A 19,446-nucleotide genomic window follows, 5' to 3' on the forward strand; every position below is an offset into this window, starting at 1 on the left:
CAAGGAGGAGGAGGTGTAATGGTGTGGGGGTGTTTTGTTTGTGACACTGTCAGTGAATTATTTGGAATTCAAGGCACACTTAACCAGCACGGCTACCACAGCATTCTGCAGCAATACACCATCCCATCTGGTTTGCGCTTAGTGAGACTATCATTTGTTTTTCAACCTAAAATACACCTTCAGGCTATTTGACCAAGAAGGAGAGTGATGGAGTGCTGCATCAGATGACCTGGCCTCCACGATCACCCGACCACAACCCAATTGAGATGGTTTGGGATGAGTTGGACCGCAGAGTGAAGGAAAAGCAGCCAACAAGGGCTCAGCATATGTGGGAAGTCCTTCAAGACTGTTGGAAAAGCATTCCTCATGAAGCTGGTTGAGAGAATGCAAAGAGGGTTCAAAGCTGTCATCAAGGCAAAGGGTGGCTAGTTTGAAGAATCTAACATTTTAAATCTTTTTTTTGGTTACTACATGATTCCATATGTATTATTTCATAGTTTTGATGTCTTCACTATTATTCTACAATGTAGCAAATAGTCACAAAAAAAAAACTTGAATAGGTGTGTCCAAACTTTTGACTGATACTGTTTTTATATATTTAACAGTCTTTGACATTGCTCATTCAGATCTTAATAAAAATAAAAAAATAAAATGTTTATTTTTTTTCTGGATTATGTGTGTATAGTTTTTTTTATTGCTAGGTATTACTGCACTGTTGCAGCTAGAAACACAGGCATTTCGCTGCACCTGCCATAACATCAACCAATAAACTTTGATTTGATTTGAGTTCATGTCTTTAACTATTTACACACAATCCAAACAAAAACAAATCAATTCTAAATATAAAATCTAGAAAAACATACTTCATCTTAAAGTAAAACCAGCGTTCTTCTTGTTTGACCCAACCATTATTTTGACAGTGCAGTGAACAGTTATGTACTCCAAACGTAGAGAAGTATTATCTGAAACCATTAATGAAATCATAAATGGACCACATTGGTAATATGTAAGCCATATAAATGAATTATATCTTACCAGCATATACTGTGGAAGGAGAGGAAAACGTTCTAAGTTTAATCTAGTGCGAAAAGAGAGTGGTACTATCTGGCTTTGGGCAGTCTGCTGTTCATATTTCTCTGGTTGGTTAGGTTGTTCAGGACACAATTGTTGGCAAGCGAAGCCAACTTGGAATTGAGTGCACCCTTTCTTTGCTCCCAGCTAGTCTCCTCTTCCTCCACTGCCTCCTCTTCCTCCTCTGGCTCGCTTTCTTCATCGCTGCGCTCGTCTTTCTCCACCTACAGCAGAAAGATACATGTAAGTGACCGTTTAAGGCTGCAAAAGAAATCAACAAACGGAACATAACCAGATTGTATAGCAGATAATGTAGTGATAATGCCAATAAATCGTACAAACACTATGCCTTAAAGGCAGTCCCCTGTGATACTTCCAAGGTGTACAATGAAAGAAATGGACAGTGCACCATAATCATCTTCAACGATGAATGTATTCTTTGTACGGACGTGTTTTGGCCGCAGTTGAACGAAAACGCGTCTATTCAAAGAATAAATGAATCATTGAAGCATATTTATGGTACACTGTCCATTTATTTCATTGTGGGCTTTCCTAAGATGATTCATCACCTAACTACTTCTGACAAATAATACGAGTGAGCATGTGATCTATTATTCTACCGTGTCATGGCATCCGATGAAATCACCATTAGTAAGTAAGGCGGATAATGACTTTAGTCTACTGACCTTGCCCATAAAGACAAACTTGTAGACCATGCGAAGGATCAGCCAGGCCCAGAAGATGTGCAGAGCTTGCAGCACCAACAGCAGGGCATTGAAGAAGTAGTAGCCAAAGAAAGGCTGGAAGAAATCCAAGGACACAACCAGGGTGGAGTGGACTATTCTGAAGGGGCAAGAATGGGCATAGAAAACTGGAAATGAATACAACCTCAAGCCTTGCATTTTTAACAGTCTCTAATTGGTACTTCTGAACACATTCCCTTAACTGATTTATAGTACACACTATGTGCTATGTTCTGACTTGAGATGTGCGTACATCAGATGTATTGGAATATTTGCATGTAGGCCTACATTTGAGTTACAAGTGTAAACTGTCAGAAAAGGATAGTCCCTGAGTAATCTTATTACTACAGTGCCTTGCGAAAGTATTCGGCCCCCTTGAACTTTGCGACCTTTTGCCACATTTCAGGCTTCAAACATAAAGATATAAAACTGTATTTTTTTGTGAAGAATCAACAACAAGTGGGACACAATCATGAAGTGGAACGACATTTACTGGATATTTCAAACTTTTTTAACAAATCAAAAACGGAAAAATTGGGCGAGCAAAATTATTCAGCCCCTTTACTTTCAGTGCAGCAAACTCTCTCCAGAAGTTCAGTGAGGATCTCTGAATGATCCAATGTTGACCTAAATGACTAATGATGATAAATACAATCCACCTGTGTGTAATCAAGTCTCCGTATAAATGCACCTGCACTGTGATAGTCTCAGAGGTCCGTTAAAAGCGCAGAGAGCATCATGAAGAACAAGGAACACACCAGGCAGGTCCGAGATACTGTTGTGAAGAAGTTTAAAGCCGGATTTGGATACAAAAAGATTTCCCAAGCTTTAAACATCCCAAGGAGCACTGTGCAAGCGATAATATTGAAATGGAAGGAGTATCAGACCACTGCAAATCTACCAAGACCTGGCCGTCCCTCTAAACTTTCAGCTCATACAAGGAGAAGACTGATCAGAGATGCAGCCAAGAGGCCCATGATCACTCTGGATGAACTGCAGAGATCTACAGCTGAGGTGGGAGACTCTGTCCATAGGACAACAATCAGTCGTATATTGCACAAATCTGGCCTTTATGGAAGAGTGGTAAGAAGAAAGCCATTTCTTAAAGATATCAATAAAAAGTGTCGTTTAAAGTTTGCCACAAGCCACCTGGGAGACACACCAAACATGTGGAAGAAGGTGCTCTGGTCAGATGAAACCAAAATTGAACTTTTTGGCAACAATGCAAAACGTTATATTTGGCGTAAAAGCAACACAGCTTAACACACCATCCCCACTGTCAAACATGGTGGTGGCAGCATCATGGTTTGGGCCTGCTTTTCTTCAGCAGGGACAGGGAAGATGGTTAAAATTGATGGGAAGATGGATGGAGCCAAATACAGGACCATTCTGGAAGAAAACCTGATGGAGTCTGCAAAAGACCTGAGACTGGGACGGAGATTTGTCTTCCAACAAGACAATGATCCAAAACATAAAGCAAAATCTGCAATGGAATAGTTCAAAAATAAACATATCCAGGTGTTAGAATGGCCAAGTCAAAGTCCAGACCTAAATCCAATCGAGAATCTGTGGAAAGAACTGAAAACTGCTGTTCACAAATGCTCTCCATCCAACCTCACTGAGCTCGAGCTGTTTTGCAAGGAGGAATGGGAAAAAATGTCAGTCTCTCGATGTGCAAAACTGATGAGACCCAAGCGACTTACAGCTGTAATCGCAGCAAAAGGTGGCGCTACAAAGTATTAACTTAAGGGGGCTGAATAATTTTGCACGCCCAATGTTTCAGTTTTTGATTTGTTAAAAAAGTTTGAAATATCCAATAAATGTCGTTCCACTTCATGATTGTGTCCCACTTGTTGTTGATTCTTCACAAAAAAATACAGTTTTATATCTTTATGTTTGAAGCCTGAAATGTGGCAAAAGGTCGCAAAGTTCAAGGGGGCCGAATACTTTCGCAAGGCACTGTACTTTTATTACGATTGACCTTTGTAATACACTCCTAATAAATTGTCAAATGACTGTGTGAGAAAGCCTCCAGTCTCACCTGCCAGGGAAGACCACTAGTCGTGTTAGCAGGAAGACCAGGGCGAAGATGACAAACAGTGTGTCACATGTCTTCCGCCAGCCAGCGTAGTTGAACATCTTGGCAGACTGCAAGTGAAATATAATAATACTCCTATCACAGTTGGCCTTATGCACGACCCTCATGAGGCACTTGTAACGATACAGTCATTATGTGTTACCAGCTGGGTTGATCAATATAGCACAGTGGCTGTACAAATGATAGCATACAGTAATGGTGTTCTCCAACATATTGTATGACCTCCCAGTCCATACTCTCTGATGGAGTGGTTTTCTCTAGCACACACTGACAACCAATGCCCCCTTCTGACCCCTTGCCTCCCATAGACTGCTTCTAAAGGAAGCATTATGTCATGATCCTGACATGACAAGCCATACATATTTCATCAGGCCCAAGATGACGGAGACAATGGTTATTGTGAGATAACATCAGGGCAATACTACACTGCTTTACTGAGGTCATTTAAACACATCTTTAGGAATACATGTGATAATAGGAGTTATATTTCAGAGCTGAAAGTCTCTTGGGAGAGTTAGAGAAGTTCACCCGCAAGACATGTTTTCCTTTTACCACATAAAATTGCTAAATATAATCACGTGTTCGATCTCTATGAACCTACAGATGCAGGATCTTGTAGTGTATTTGAGTTATAAAAAAAGGCTTCTAAAGTTTGTCATTTCTACTTTGAAATTTCAGACTTGATTTGCCCTATGGAAAAATGTATCAACATTTACAAAAAAAAGTATATTAATTACAATCCACATCATAATCCACATTTCCTGTTGCTGCAGGATCATTTTCCCACTGTAGCAAACTGGCTCAAATTAAGATCCTACATCTGAATGAAGAAAATCGTGTGATTCGCGGTCATAATAAGATTAAGTAATGTTAATAAACAATCCCTGTGTTCAAATCAAACTTACAGTGACCTACATGTAAACAAAGAACCTTGCTTAAATAACCACACAACCCATCAAAACAGTCTGTGGGAAAATGGTAGTGCAAATTAGCTTGACCACATGCATTTATGATTAGAGATATCATTCCCCCTTTAGTTCCCTGTGTCTGTATGATTTGTGTGTGACTTGAAAACTGAGACTGAGCTCCTACCTCCAGGAGGAAGTCTGAAGAATCATGGACTAGTATCACCAGTGTGCCAACGCGCACATAATTGGCACAGTACGAGAAACCGATGAGCAAAATGGTAGCGATGTGGTGGATGATCTGTTCCTTGAAATCCTGAAAACAAACCACACAGCTGTAGAGGATATACTATAACCTGGGCTTCAGCAGTTCTGCGCTTCTGGTGCCGTAAATCAGTCGTCTTTCTCCTGTATGGAGTGATTTATCAATGGTGCAGAATACAGAAAAAGTTTCTTAAAAACCGTACTAATCAGATATACGTGACAACATCTGTGAACCCCTCCTGCTTGCGTCTGCTGGTTATCTGTATAGATGTTTATCTTTACAGGGTGTTCCTGATGAGTTTCAGAGTAGAGAGGTTGACTGTTTTTCAGATTATGGACAGAGAGCTGAGTCAGACCAAAGCAGGCCAGGAGGGGTTGGTCCCCATGAGGGGAGGGAATAGCAGGAGAGGATGAGGAGACGGGGGGGGCAGGTAATCTGGGTCCTGAGGGGCTGGACTTGTTTCTAATTACTAAACCTCATTGGACATCGTCCAGATACATAGTTATCCTTGAAAACATCAACCACCTCTGTGGGCAGTTCCTGTAGGGAAACATGACTATAAAAATGACATGAACGTTTCAGTAAAACAAGCTGGGAATCTGCTGTGAACACTAACTGTAATCTGGAAGGGAAAGTAATGATTTTTTTCAGTGAAAGCTGATGCTGTTCTGTGGATTGGACTGAGTCACTGTGAATGGAGACAGGAGTGTGTGTGTGTGTGTGTGTGTGTGTGTGTGTGTGTGTGTGTGTGTGTGTGTGTGTGTGTGTGTGTGTGTGTGTGTGTGTGTGTGTGTGTGTGTGTGTGCGTGTGCGTGTGCGTGCGCGTGCGTGTGTGCGTGTGCGTGTGCGTGTGTGTGTGTGTGTGTGTGCGTGTGTGTGGAGACAGGAGTGACACATACCTTCCGCTTCACATCCACAGTGACACAGAGCAGCAGGGACCAATAGAAACCCAGCTCTGTGATGTAATACCAGTAGTGAGCCTCAGCGACAGGCTGCAGGGACAGACAGAAACAAAACAAACACCAGGGGGGTTGAAGGTGACCGAGCATGCATCCCAATAGTCTAAAGTGACTTCCTTTAATTTCCTCCTCACCTTTATCTGCACCGATCTGACAGAAAAGTCTAGTTGAAGGCTTTATGGGAACGGAAGTCTACATGGGGGGGATTTGCTTTCACCTGTCCGGTTCTCACACAAAAGCGTAGATGACACAGGAGGTTGGTGGCATCTTAATTGGCTAAGCGGTAATGGATGGAATGGAATGACTGGAATGGTAGCAAAAACATCCAACACATGGTTTCCAGGTGGTGATGCCATTCAATTTGTTCCGTTCCAGCCATTATTATGAGCCTTCCTCCCCTCAGCAGCCTCCACTGGTAGATGATAAAAAAAAGGAAACCAGGGAGAGGAAGGAGGCCTTTTGAGACTAGTGAGACACAGCCCAGGTAAGAAGGAGTTAACGTGTGGACTGACTGTGACTCCATCCCCCACCTGTGCACTGGGAGAGATCAGTCAGTCAGGGAGTTTACCAAGGAGGCCTTTTCCCAGCAGCAGCAGATAGACACCCAGCCCACTGCCAGGCCTGAGAGTCCACACAGCTGAGCATTTACAACTGGGGGCTCTATGTTTGGGGGGTAACCCTTGACTGAAATAGAGAAACTCAGGATTCCACACACAGTGAAGCACAGGCTTTGAAGCAACGCACCCCTGGGGCGGACCAGTAACCGAAAGGTCGCTGGTTTGAATCCCAGAACCGAAAAAATAATACAAATAAAATCTGTCTATGTGCCTTTGAGCAAGGAACTTAACCCTAATTGTTCCTGTAAGTCACTCTGGATAAGACTGTCTGCTAAATGACAAAAATGTATATTGCTGATTGCTGCTTTGTTTAAACCCCCTCATATTCCCAACCAAAGCTTTAAAGTGGAAGCTTTGAAACCCCCTTTAGCAAGCGTTCCCCCACGAGTCCACAGTCAAAGTTTAACATTAAAATCAGAGCGGGTGTGTACATGTATAGAAAGGGGTGATACATCAAAATGGCCGTGAAGTGACCCAAACACCCACCACCAAACGGTACTCTCCAAGACTCCATAGACAATAGAGGGAAGTTTACTGAGCCATTTAACCCCTAGACATCCCTCAATCCCTCCCTGCAAGGCACAGAACACAGCCTGGCTTCAACAAAGGGAAGGTCTACAGCATTAGGGAGTTACAGTGCTATAAGAGGTTTAAGTGTGGAAAGAGATGCTGTGTCATTTGTACTTGTAGTGTTTTCTGTTTCAGGTCATCCCCTTCTAGGGAAGGAGGAGGAGGGGTTAAGTCTCCTGTAGGAATGTCATAACTGTTATCTGGAGGGGCGTTGTTCAATTCCTCCAGACATACATAACGGTGCAGCACAGCAGAAAGAGAACGTTTCCTGAGATTGTCCAAAGCCGTGTTTTCCAGATTCCCAAATTGTGTGTTGGGACTCGAGACTCAATGGTGTGGGATGCGGCTTATTGTGGCTATACAGTAGATTGGGTTGTCACTAGAAACATTGGATGTATTTACTTAGTGGGTGACAGGACAATTCCATAGGCTTTTGATGAGTGACAGGACACACATGTTTAGGAAACCACTGGTCAACTGAAAGTTAAAGTGAACTGTTCTACTCACTTGTTTGGGGTAGCCCTGCCAGCACTCTCTGTGGTCCCAGAACCAGGGGGTCTGAGGGATAGAGGGACAGAACAAATAGTCACAGTGAGGTCCTCATAGTAGTAATACAAGAAGCAGTAGCACTGTTGAGGGTAAAGGTAGCCAAAGTGAATGTGCTTAATATACTCACATCAATCAGGGAGGCAAGCGCTGCTACAAATGCAATGAGGTAGAAAACGAACCTCCAACTGCAAAAACAAAACAAAATATTTGTCATAAGATAACTTAATATGCTTTCTATGAACTATACATTGAAATGAAACAGATCGCACGAATACATAGAACTCTGAATGAGAGCTGACTCACGAGGCTTCACAAAACTTCTTGGTGTTGCTCGGCCTGTCTTGGTTGCGGCGTTGGCGGAACCACGTTTCTATCTGGCGCTGACTGAGACCACAATGCTTCCCCAGGCCCAGGACCTCACTCTGAACACAGACAGGACCAAATCACCTCAGAGAGAGAAGCTCCGCTGTTCCTTTCCCAAGAAGACCCTCAACATATCTTTCATATACAGATTTGTCAGGGAGATAATCCATTACCTTCTTCAGCACCTTAAATGATCTCAATAGGTGTTTTATCACAGTTTCATTAGAGCAGAATTGCTCCATTAATTCCAGACATCGTCTCATACAATTCAAGGTATTACACAGATTACACTATTCCAAAACTAAACTGCATAGGACATTTCCTGATACATCCCCTACATGTGATAAATGTCAGGCTGCGCAGGGTACACTACTCCACTGCTTTGCCCTATGCTCTAGCTTGCATGGCTATTGGTGTGGAATTTTTGGGATCCTCTCTGAGGTTTTGGAGACTTCAATAGATCCAGACCCGCTTCTGATAATTTTGGAAAATTTTTGGGAAGCGCCCTCTACCAAATTATGGCTCAGTGAATTGGCAAACACTGTACAATTAGATATACTCTGAACAATAAATGTAAACATTTGATCAAATCTGGGGGGGGATAGGGGGGGGGGGGGGGGGGTTGGGGGAATAAGGTGGGGGGGGATAGGGGGGACATCTTCCCTCTTTCTTTCTACGTGTCCTTGTTTTGTATGTCGTGTTTTGTATTATTTGTTCTGCACCCAGAACTCTGGGTCTTGTTGTTCCTGTATGCTCTTTTATGTTTAGATGAGAATTGTATACCTGTCTTGTATACCTATACACCATTCTTGTGTGTGTTTAATAAAAAATATTTGAAACATTAGAGCAGAATTCCAATATTTTGTTTTGTATACCCTCTACCCTCCTCTCCTCCCTGCCCACATTAAAAAAAATACTACAGTTTAATATAGAATACCACAGTACTTACTATGAAATTCTATAGTAAACTGTAGCATATTGTACAATACTATACTACACACTGTGGAGGCAGCAGGTAGCTTAGCAGTTGCAGCAGGCAGCAGGTAGCTTAGCAGTGTTGGGCCAGTAACCGAAAAGTCCCTGGTTCAAATCCCTGAGCTGGCAAGATGTAAAAATCTGCCGTTTTGCAGTTGAGCAAGGCAGTTAACCCCTAACAACAACTGATCCCTGGGTGCCAATGACGTGGATGTCGATTGAGGCAGCACCAAGCACCTCTCTGATTGGGGTTAAATGAGGAAGACACATTTCGGTTGAATGAATTCAGTTGTGCAACTGTCTAGGTATCCCCTTTCCTCTTTTGCTAGTATCCCTCAATCATGTGTAGTGCTTACTATAGAATGGTGTAGTATACTATAGAATACAACAGGAAATACTACAGTATTATCTGCAAAAAAAACACCGCACTGTCAGTAATGTCCGCAAAAACACTACAGTCTGCAAAAAAACTACACTTTTTTTGTACTATAGTAAATACTACAGTATTTCATTTGCATATACCCTGCCCATTCCCCATACCACATTTTGTGCCATCCATAAGTGAGAAATCTACATGCCAAGTATAGACCATATTGTGTTCCCTACAGGTCATAGAAAAGCACAGAAGCGTTGAACTATTGGTTCAGATCCCAGTCCTACAGGTTATGCAAAATGTGGTCTTTAGTATTTCTCCAGTAGGTTTCCTGAAAGAGAAAGCCTCCATTTCTATGTCAAAGATAATACAAATGTACAAAACTCTAGTAAATACTACAGTAATATTACAGTATACTACAGTTTGCACAAAACCTACAGGATTTACTAAAGTATATACTACAGTTTCCTTTTTAGTACAGTATTTATACTATAGTTAACTGTAAATACTACCATATACTACAGTAAACACACTTACACACTAGTCTGCAAAACTACTACAGTGAATACTACAGTAAAGTCAGCAAAAACACGAGTGAATATTACAGTATTTATAGTATAGCATTTTTTCATGTGGGTGGCACTTTACACTACCTTAGGCTCATACTTCTGCTGTACTGTAGAATGGTTCTTGTGTGGGGAGATACCTAATTACTCTAGAGGGTTCCTAGTATTAGTAGGAGTATGTCACTCCTGAGTAACGGCAGCACACAGAGAAGGACAAACTGCTCACCTAAACCTTGTTTGGAACTGACTTGTTTTGATTTGATCATTGTGACATACCAATGAGGTGGTTACACAATATGGGTGTGGCTAGTGCAGTCCTGGTGATTGTATATGTTGAGAGCATTAACCTTCATGGAAAATCCGGGGAACGTCTATAGGGAGCCTGTGCGCTTCATGAAAATGTGAGGTTTACAAATGAGGCAGGAAGAAGTTCTAACACAGAGACTGACAGCCAGGTAATACTTCACCAACAACATGAGCTGTTTCAGACAGAAGACAATGTCTAAATGCACAGAGAGAATAGGATTTGTGCATATCCATATACTATGGTATTTCTACTATCAGAGATTTGTACATGTAAACGAGGAGACACATGCCTCAGCAGATGTACAGTCCAACACGTCAACATTTGCAAATTCTGCCTTGTTACTCCTAACGAGTAAAAAGGGTGGAACATTTCCATGTGAACAGAGCCTGGCCACAAAATATTACCTGCACCTGCACCTACCTGACTGACAAGGAAGGGATAGGCCACTAGAACAATGCCTGCCAAAGCATTTAAGGGTTTTACCCAAGGATGTACTCTACTATTTATCCTATTCCACCAAATATACCTGGCTAATAAACAACTATCTTATCATTTCCTGGTGTACTACAACCCACAATAGTAGACCCTAAACCCAACCCTAACCTGACACCCCTAAACGAGTTCCACATAACGGTTCCCTATTATAGCAGAAACTACTTTAACTTCAACCTGATCCCCATTCACCCAGTAAACCATATAATTACAACTCAACCAGTGCTCTAATTCTACTTGAGGGCTATACTCATGAAGCAATAGAGTTTATATTTCTAAACTGGTTACCAATGTAATTAGAGTAGTAAAAATACATCTTTTGTCATACACATGGTATACAGTCTGATATACCACGGCTTTCAGCCAATCAGCATTCAGGGCTCAAACCACCCAGTTTATAAATCTACTTGAGGGCTATACTAATGAAGCAATATAGATTCTCCAGGGGAGAAATTGTATCTCATCTCTGATCTTATCTCATGAGTGCTAGCTGCAATATCTGTAATGCTATATGTAGAGGCTTGTATAAGATCTCTGCTAAACATACTTATCAATTTCAGAATCAATCATATATGTTTCTACAATTCTATAAAGGAATATTCCATATCCCACTAAAAGAGTGACAGCGATGGATGAAGGAGATGTATAACTGACCTGTGAGGGTTGCTGTTTGTTCTGTTTGTAAAATGTCTCCAGCTTTGGAACAGGCAGGGCTCGAACCCGCACCCTGTCTCTCACCCCCAGCTGTCTGCTTAGTGGCATGGCTATGACCCTGTAGAGAAGACAGACAGAAAATAGAGTTCTGCAGTAGTTCAATGCAAAGGCAAATAAATGTCAGTTACACCCTATTTTCCATATGTCACACTGCTTTTGACCAAAGCTGCAGTATTTTGGTCAAAGGAAGTGCACTGGGAACTGTTGGTGAATAGCTTAAGACCGGGTGTTTTGCGTACTACAAAAAACTCCAGGCCCTAGTGATATTATAGAGTTTTCATTGGATACGTCAGGTGGGGTGAGAAACAGTCAGGTGGTTAAGAAAAATTCCTGGAATAGAATATGGCATAACCATTATCTCCTCAACAACAAAGAGCAAGAACACGAGAGCTCCTCATGTTACTCCATGTCAGTCTTCAACATAACATAACAAATGAACTGACAACCGCTGGAGCCTGTTCCATTCCCATACACTTAGTATCACATTGGGCCAGACAACCTTTGTGCCTAATTGATACGACACCTCCAGGGACACTAGATCTATGTTTGTGTGTCTGAGTGAGGGGGTGTGCATGTGCTCGTGTGTATATGCATGGGTGGAAAAGGGTACAGGTAAGAGTGTGTGTGTGTGTGTGTGCGTGTGTGTGTGTGTGTGCGTGTGTGTGTGTGTGTGCGCGTGTGTGTGTGTGTGCGTACCTGTGTGTGTATTTCTACAGTATGTGTGTACAGTATAAGTGTGTGCACCTCTACCTGAGAGATAATCATAGGTAAGTGGGCAGGCAGGGAGATTAGAAGTGATGGAAGTTCAGAGTAATTTAGCTCGGAGACTCCAGGGCTTTCCAGTTACAGGAACCCCAAAGGAAACACCTGCTGGTAATGAAGTCCCCACTGATGACTACTACTCGCATGTAAACAAACCCCTCCCTGCCCTGGCCCTGCGTATCTCACCTCACCTCGTGAAACACATATGCCTGCACGTGTGTGTGTTGTGACTGACACACAGCTCAGCCCTGCCCAGGTACAGTACAGTACACCAAAAAACCATGAGGAAATAACTGATAAGGAAAAACATGCAAAAAATGAGTGTCCTATCGATCGCTCCATCAGACTTCTGTTCTTCCTGTCTCCATGCTTGAGCCCTCCACTTTACATTTCTGGCCTCTGCCTCTACATGGCTTCCATCTCTAATGTAGTGTACAGTACAAACATCTACATCTAATGTCCACAGGTGCAATGTAAAAATGCCATGAGGACAAGAAGAAAAACACCTGCGCATTGTTAGAATGCTCCCATGGGTTTATTAGCAAATTTGACTGCAACGGATCTGTGTCAGGATTATAGAACTCATGGAACACCTGGCCCTATTATAGAACTCCTGGCCCTATTATAGAACTCCTGGCCCTATTATAGAACTCCTGGCTCTATTATAAAACTCCTGGCCCTATTATAGAACTCCTGGCCCTATTATAGAACTCCTGGCCCTATTATAGAACTCCGGGCCCTATTATAGAACTACTTACTATAACAATGTTTCGACCCTATGATCGTCATCAGGTTTTAGAAACCGTTTTCTAAACCGTTGAAACGTTGTTATAATAATGTTGTTATAACACACCTGGGAAACAGATCTCTGTGTGCAGTGTTTTCCTGTTTTGCTCCCAATTGCTCTTAGCAAATTGTCTGACTTGCTGTCTAACTATGCTAAATCTGAATTATTAATATTGGGTGATCTTAACTTGGTGAGATCAGTATCAGATCAGATCAGTTGATGCCAGTATCAGAGAAACTGAAAGATATTTGTACTGAGCTACATTTAAATTAACTGATAACAAAACCCGCCCCAATTTAAAACACACAAACCTTTTTTGGGGGGGATATCATTCTGACAAACACCCCTCATAAGTATACAACCAATGGAATGTTTGTGTGTGTGTGTGTGTGTGTTGGGGGGGGGGATAGGCAGGGTATATGCAAATAAAATACTGTAGTATTTACTAGAGTTGAAAAAAAAACGTTTTTTCAGACTGTAGTGTTTGTGTGAACATTTCTGTTGTATTTACAATAGTGTTTTTTTGGTGGATAATACTGTAGTATTATTATAGTATTCTATAGTATACTACAACATTCTATACTAAGTACTACACATGATTGAGGATTACTACAGTGTGGAGTATAGTATTCGACAGTATACTATAGTTTACTACAGAATTCTATCGTAAGTACTGTGGATTCGATTTATCAGAGGTGAGAGGTTTAATACTCATCACCACATCCTTTATCAGAAGGTCGACTAGACCGCTCTAAATTCCTTAATTTCTTCCTTTTTGTTTACAAAGCTCTACAAGCTTCCAAAATATCTCACTTCTCTGTTAATAAAGTATAATTATACGAGGCACCAAACCCACTCACAGTGTTGGTTAACTCTTGAGGTCCCTCGTGTCTCTACCAACCTACAGTAGGTAAACCAGCCTTGAGTTTGGAATAATTTACCATTCTCATTACATCTTGAATCCCTGGTGGCAATAGACCAGTTTAGAACGCTGATGAGGAATGAATTCACTGAAGTTTGGAAGTGTTTTGGTTGATTGTAATCATTTATTTGTGTTGTTGAAATGTAGTGTATCTCTTGTATCTTGTAGTTTCTTTGTTTTGCTGTTTAATTGAATGAATATGTTGATTTGGGAACGGTTTGTTTTCAGGGCACCATTGAAAATGAAACCCTGGTCTCAATTGGGCTCCCCTGAATAAATACAAGTTAAGATGAGGAAGAATCATATTTTTGATATCCAGAGGCTTCTGGGAAACCATTGAGTGCATATCATCCTCAGCGTCTGCTGTAGCCCAACCCATGTCAATCTACTGTCCATCAGCCTGACAGACAGACACACCATCAGCCTTCTGCCACAGCCTGAGTCAATGTGAACCTAACAAAAATACATTTTACAGCCCCAGCAAAAACGGACTACTCATCAGGCATGTAGTCGACTTGGAATACTTTCAAAGGGCAAAAGCCGACAGCAGACAGGGTCATAGTCACTAAACACAAAGTTAACGGGACAAAACGGGGATGTACTATCCAATAAGACAGGGGTTCCCATACTTTTGCAGTTAATGCTCATTTTCTTGCATAAGTTTAGACATTTCTAACGTGTATTCATGTGATATTTGAATGAACACATTTCTGACAAGTTATAAATAGCTCTCTCTAAGGTATGAAATGACGAACACGACAAGAGGAAAACTGATAATGCACCACCCAATTTCGAAATTACACCTTGTGCATTCTTCTATTAAATATTTTAAGAATAAGTTGAAAGCCGGACTGAGTTCCTTTAAAAAAGGGGGGAGGACCCCCGCGCCCCCTCACCTCTCAAAGACGTAGCGCAGGACGATGAAGCCCAGAGCCAGCGGCAGGGTGTAGAAGAGGTCCCGGGGTAGAGGGTAGCGGTCCCCCTCGATCTCTATGTCCTTCCAGGTGACCCCCGGCGGCAGCCAGTACTCCTCCTTCCAAAGCCATTGGTCCAGCAGTCCTTCCATCCTACAGAGAAGAGGAGAGGGGAGGGTGAAAGGAGAATATAATGTTTGAGAGCTCGATCCTCAGAAGTGTCTGTGCCTGCTGAAACATTGATGCTGCTGTTATTCATATTCATGGAGAAGACAGCGGCTGGGAAGCTCCAAATGAAATATGACAAGTTAAAGAGAGTGAACAAGATGGTATGTGTCCTTGATTCACACTTCACAGACATAATCATAATTAGAGCCAACATGAAGTCTGTGTGTGAGGACAAAAGGGATAATTCATCAAAATTACAAAATTACACATACAGTGGGGCAAAAAAGTATTTAGTCAGCCACCAATTGTGCAAGTTCTCCCATTTAAAAAGATGAGAGCAGCCTGTAATTTTCATTATAGGTACACGTTAACTATGACAGACAAACTGAGAAAAAAATTCCAGAAAATCACATTGTAGGATTTTTTATGAATTTATTTGCAAATTATGGTGAAAAATAAGTATTTGGTCACCTACAAACAAGCAAGATTTCTGGCTCTCACAGACCTGTAACTTCTTCTTTAAGGGGCTCCTCTGTCCTCCACTCGTTACCTGTATTAATGGCACCTGTTTGAACTTGTTATCAGTATAAAAGACACCGGTCCACAACCTCAAACAGTCACACTCCAAACTCCACTATGGCCAAGACCAAAGAGCTGTCAAAGGACACCAGAAACAAAATTGTAGACCTGCACCAGGCTGGGGAGACTGAATCTGCAATAGGTAAGCAGCTTGGTTTGAAGAAATCAACTGTGGGAGCAATTATTAGGAAATGGAAGACATACAAGACCACTGATAATCTCCCTCGATCTGGGGCTCCACGCAAGATCTCACCCCGTGGGGTCAAAATGATCACAAGAATGGTGAGCAAAAATCCCAGAACCACACGGGGGGACCTAGTGAATGACCTGCAGAGAGCTGGGTCCAAAGTAACAAAGCCTACCATCAGTAACACACTACGCCGCCAGGGACTCAAATCCTGCAGTGCCAGATGTGTCCCCCTGCTTAAGCCAGTATGTCCAGGCCCGCCTGAAGTTTGCTAGAGAGCATTTGGATGATCCAGAAGAAGATTGGGAGAATGTCATATGGTCAGATGAAACCAAAATATAACTTTTTGGTAAAAACTCAACTCGTCGTGTTTGGAGGACAAAGAATGCTGAGTTGCATCCAAAGAACACCATACCTACTGTGAAGCATGGGGGTGGAAACATCATGTTTTGGGGCTGTTTTTCTGCAAAGGGACCAGGACGACTGATCCGTGTAAAGGAAAGAATGAATGGGGCCATGTATCGTGAGATTTTGAGTGAAAACCTCCTTCCATCAGCAAGGGCATTGAAGATGAAACGTGGCTGGGTATTTCAGCATGACAATGATCCCAAACACACCGCCCGGGCAATGAAGGAGTGGCTTCGTAAGAAGCATTTCAAGGTCCTAGAGTGGCTTAGCCAGTCTCCAGATCTCAACCCCATAGAAAATCTTTGGAGGGAGTTGAAAGTCCGTGTTGCCCAGCAACATCCCCAAAACATCACTGCTCTAGAGGAGATCTGCGTGGAGGAATGGGACAAAATACCAGCAACAGCGTGTGAAAACCTTGTGAAGACTTACAGAAAACGTTTGACCTCTGTCATTGCCAACAAAGGGTATATAACAAAGTATTGAGATAAACTTTTGTTATTGACCAAATACTTATTTTCCACCATAATTTGCAAATAAATTCATTAAAAATCCTACAGTGTGATTTTCTGGATTTTTCAAGTGCACCTATAGGCTTACCGTTGGCCAATCAAATAACTCAAATCACTTTGCCTGCATAGTTTCCTTGCGCCATAGACTATAAAAAGACGCCTCGAACACACAGCAAAGTTGATCATGCGAGATTCCAAAACTTATAAAACCATGACTAGAGAGAGACTCAACGAATACAGCAAATACCTGCTGTTTTTATGAATAAGTTCATGTTTAAGTTGTTATTCAGCACTGTCAACACTTTGTTCAACAGTTTTAAAAGCCATAAAATGTACATTTAGATAAGCTTGCGTTGTTATTATTTGCTACCCTTTTTTAATATTGAGGAATATTTCACTTTCTCTGGTCATAGTTTCAGCATCAGCTGGAAAACTGAGTACCCTTTTTTCAGCGTAGTGGGGGGGGGGGGGGGGGGGGGACTGTGAGTCGGATGAGAGGCAGCCTCATTGCTGCCCCCTCCTTCCCCTCAGACTGACCAGATGAAGGCCATCAGTCCAGTAAAAAATTATTATTTCAAAATGGTCTAAGAACAACATTGACAGGGCAATTCAAGCGTAGTGATAATGTATTGGGCTTATAGCCTACTGCAGTATTTTGCAACCGGGGGTACTTGGCCTTTCCACAAGGGGTACTTGAGAAGACTCATGAAACCATAGGCTTAATCAGGGCTGCAACTTTGTTTTTTGAAGTGGGGGGGACCACGTTTTTTATCCAGTCGGATAAACACTCAAGACAGCCTACTCGACTGCTTGAAGGCGTCCGGATGGTCCTAAAGCACACCGTTGCCTTGTCTTGTATCACATTCCAATTATAAAACTGGGGGGGACAGAAATGCAATTTCAGAATGTGGGGGGGGGGGGGGGGGGGGGGGGGCGTGCCCCTCGTCCCCAGTGAAAGTTGCACCACTTGGCTTAATGGTAAAATGCACATGAGGGGGTACTTCACGGGTACTCTGGGCAGAGCTAAATGTACTTGGTGTTGCAGTAACCAAAAAAGGTTGGGATCCACTGGCCTACTGCACAAACCTCAATGCTACAGAACTGTTTTTAATTGTTTAATGTTGCATAGGCTTATGTTTTTTAAGTCATTTCAAAAGATTTCGGCTTTTGACACAGAAAGTGATCTTGATTCAGAAAAAGGTTTTCACCACTGCTATAGAGAAATTGAACCATGGTAATTTCCTGTTTCACACTGTGTATTTAAATACTGTATCCCCGACATAGCTCATCATAATATTTCTACTACTATACATTTTATTTTAGTTAGACTGTTTATATATACCAGACATGTATTTATACACTGGATTCTTGACATAGTTCAATCCAATATACTGTATCTACTGCTGTACATATCATTCTTAAATGATCTTGTGTAAATTCTTCCGTTGTACATATGTAGCGGACATGAGTCATTCATGGTCACGTGATGAGGTAGCCCACCACGACCTACGAGGGAATTTCCTCTTGGTCTAACGGTCTAAGACAGAGATCAAATCAAATGTTACTGGTCATATGCTCCGAATACAACAAGCCCTTAAACAACAATGAAGTTTTAAGTAAATAGAGTTAAGAAAATATCTCCTAAATAAACTAAACTAAAAATAAATAACACAATAAAATAACAATAATGAGGCAGGGGGGTATTGGTACCAAGTCAATGTGCGGGGTTACAAGTCAGTTGAGGTAATTTGTACACGTAGCTAGGGGTAAAGTGATAATGCATAGATAATAAACAGCGAGTAGCAGCAGTGTAAACACAATGGATGGGGGTGGGGTCAATGAAAATAGTCCGGGTGGCCATTTGGTTAATTGTTCAGTAGTCTTATGACTTGGGGATAGAAGCCGTTAAGGAGCCTTTTGGGCCTAGATTTGGCGCTCCGGTACTGCTTGCTGTGCGATAGCAGAGAGTACATTCTATGACTTGGGTGACTAGTCTTAGACAAGTTTTTGGGCCTTCCTCTGACACCGCCTAGTATATACGTCCTGGATGGCAGAAAGCTTGGCCCCAGTGATGTACTGGGCTGTACGCACTACCCTCTGTAGCGCCTTACGTCGGATGTCGAGCAGTTGTCATACCAGGCGGTGATGCAACCGGTCAGGATACTCTCGATGGTGCAGCTGTAGAACTTTTTGAGGATCTGGGGACCCATGACAAATCTTATCAGTCTCCTGAGGGGGAAAAGGCATTGTCGTGCGTTCATCACAACTTTATTGGTGTGTTTGGACCGTGATAGTTTGTTGGTGATGTGGACACCAAGGAACTTGAAACGCTCGACCCATTGCACTACAACCCCACGATGTGAATGAGGGCGTGTTTGGCCATCCTTTTCCTGTAGTCCACGATCAGCTCCTTTGTCTTGCTCACGTTGAGGGAGATGTTGTTGTCCTGACACCACACTGCCAGATCTCTGATCTCCTCCCTATAGGCTGTCTCGTCGTTGTCGGTGTTCAGACCTACCACCGTTGTGTCGTCAGCAAACTTAATGATGGTCTTGAAGTCGTGCTTGACCATGCAGTCGTGGCTGAACAGGGAGTACAGGAGGGGACTAAGCACATACCCCTGAGGGGCCCCGTGTTGAGGAT

General features: G+C 42.3%; 1 protein-coding gene across 1 annotated transcript; it reads right to left on the reverse strand.

The window, feature by feature from the left end:
• Positions 1-623: 623 nt before the first annotated feature.
• On the reverse strand, positions 624-15,107 carry LOC139410130 (ceramide synthase 4a). The gene is made up of 10 exons (XM_071155576.1): positions 14,935-15,107; positions 11,508-11,625; positions 8,081-8,199; positions 7,905-7,962; positions 7,736-7,786; positions 5,982-6,074; positions 5,005-5,133; positions 3,856-3,962; positions 1,758-1,914; positions 624-1,295 (listed from the first exon to the last, which is right to left on the reverse strand). The coding sequence occupies exons 1-10, from the start codon at positions 15,102-15,104 to the stop codon at positions 1,101-1,103; spliced, it is 1,197 nt and encodes a 398-aa protein (XP_071011677.1). The 5' UTR covers positions 15,105-15,107; the 3' UTR covers positions 624-1,100.
• Positions 15,108-19,446: the final 4,339 nt, after the last annotated feature.

This window comes from Oncorhynchus clarkii, chromosome 5, assembly GCF_045791955.1.
Source record: "Oncorhynchus clarkii lewisi isolate Uvic-CL-2024 chromosome 5, UVic_Ocla_1.0, whole genome shotgun sequence".
Lineage (NCBI taxonomy): Eukaryota > Metazoa > Chordata > Actinopteri > Salmoniformes > Salmonidae > Oncorhynchus > Oncorhynchus clarkii.

Bases quoted from the DNA above. Each gene is read 5' to 3' on its own strand.
- LOC139410130 (XM_071155576.1), bottom strand. From the start codon at position 15,104: ATGGAAGGACTGCTGGACCAATGGCTTTGGAAGGAGGAGTACTGGCTG. The intron at 11,626-14,934 runs GTGAGGGGGCGC...TCTTCTCTACAG, and splicing joins CTGCGCTACGTCTTTGAGAG to GGTCATAGCCATGCCACTAA. The intron at 7,963-8,080 runs GTGAGTCAGCTC...TTGTTTTTGCAG, and splicing joins AAGAAGTTTTGTGAAGCCTC to TTGGAGGTTCGTTTTCTACC.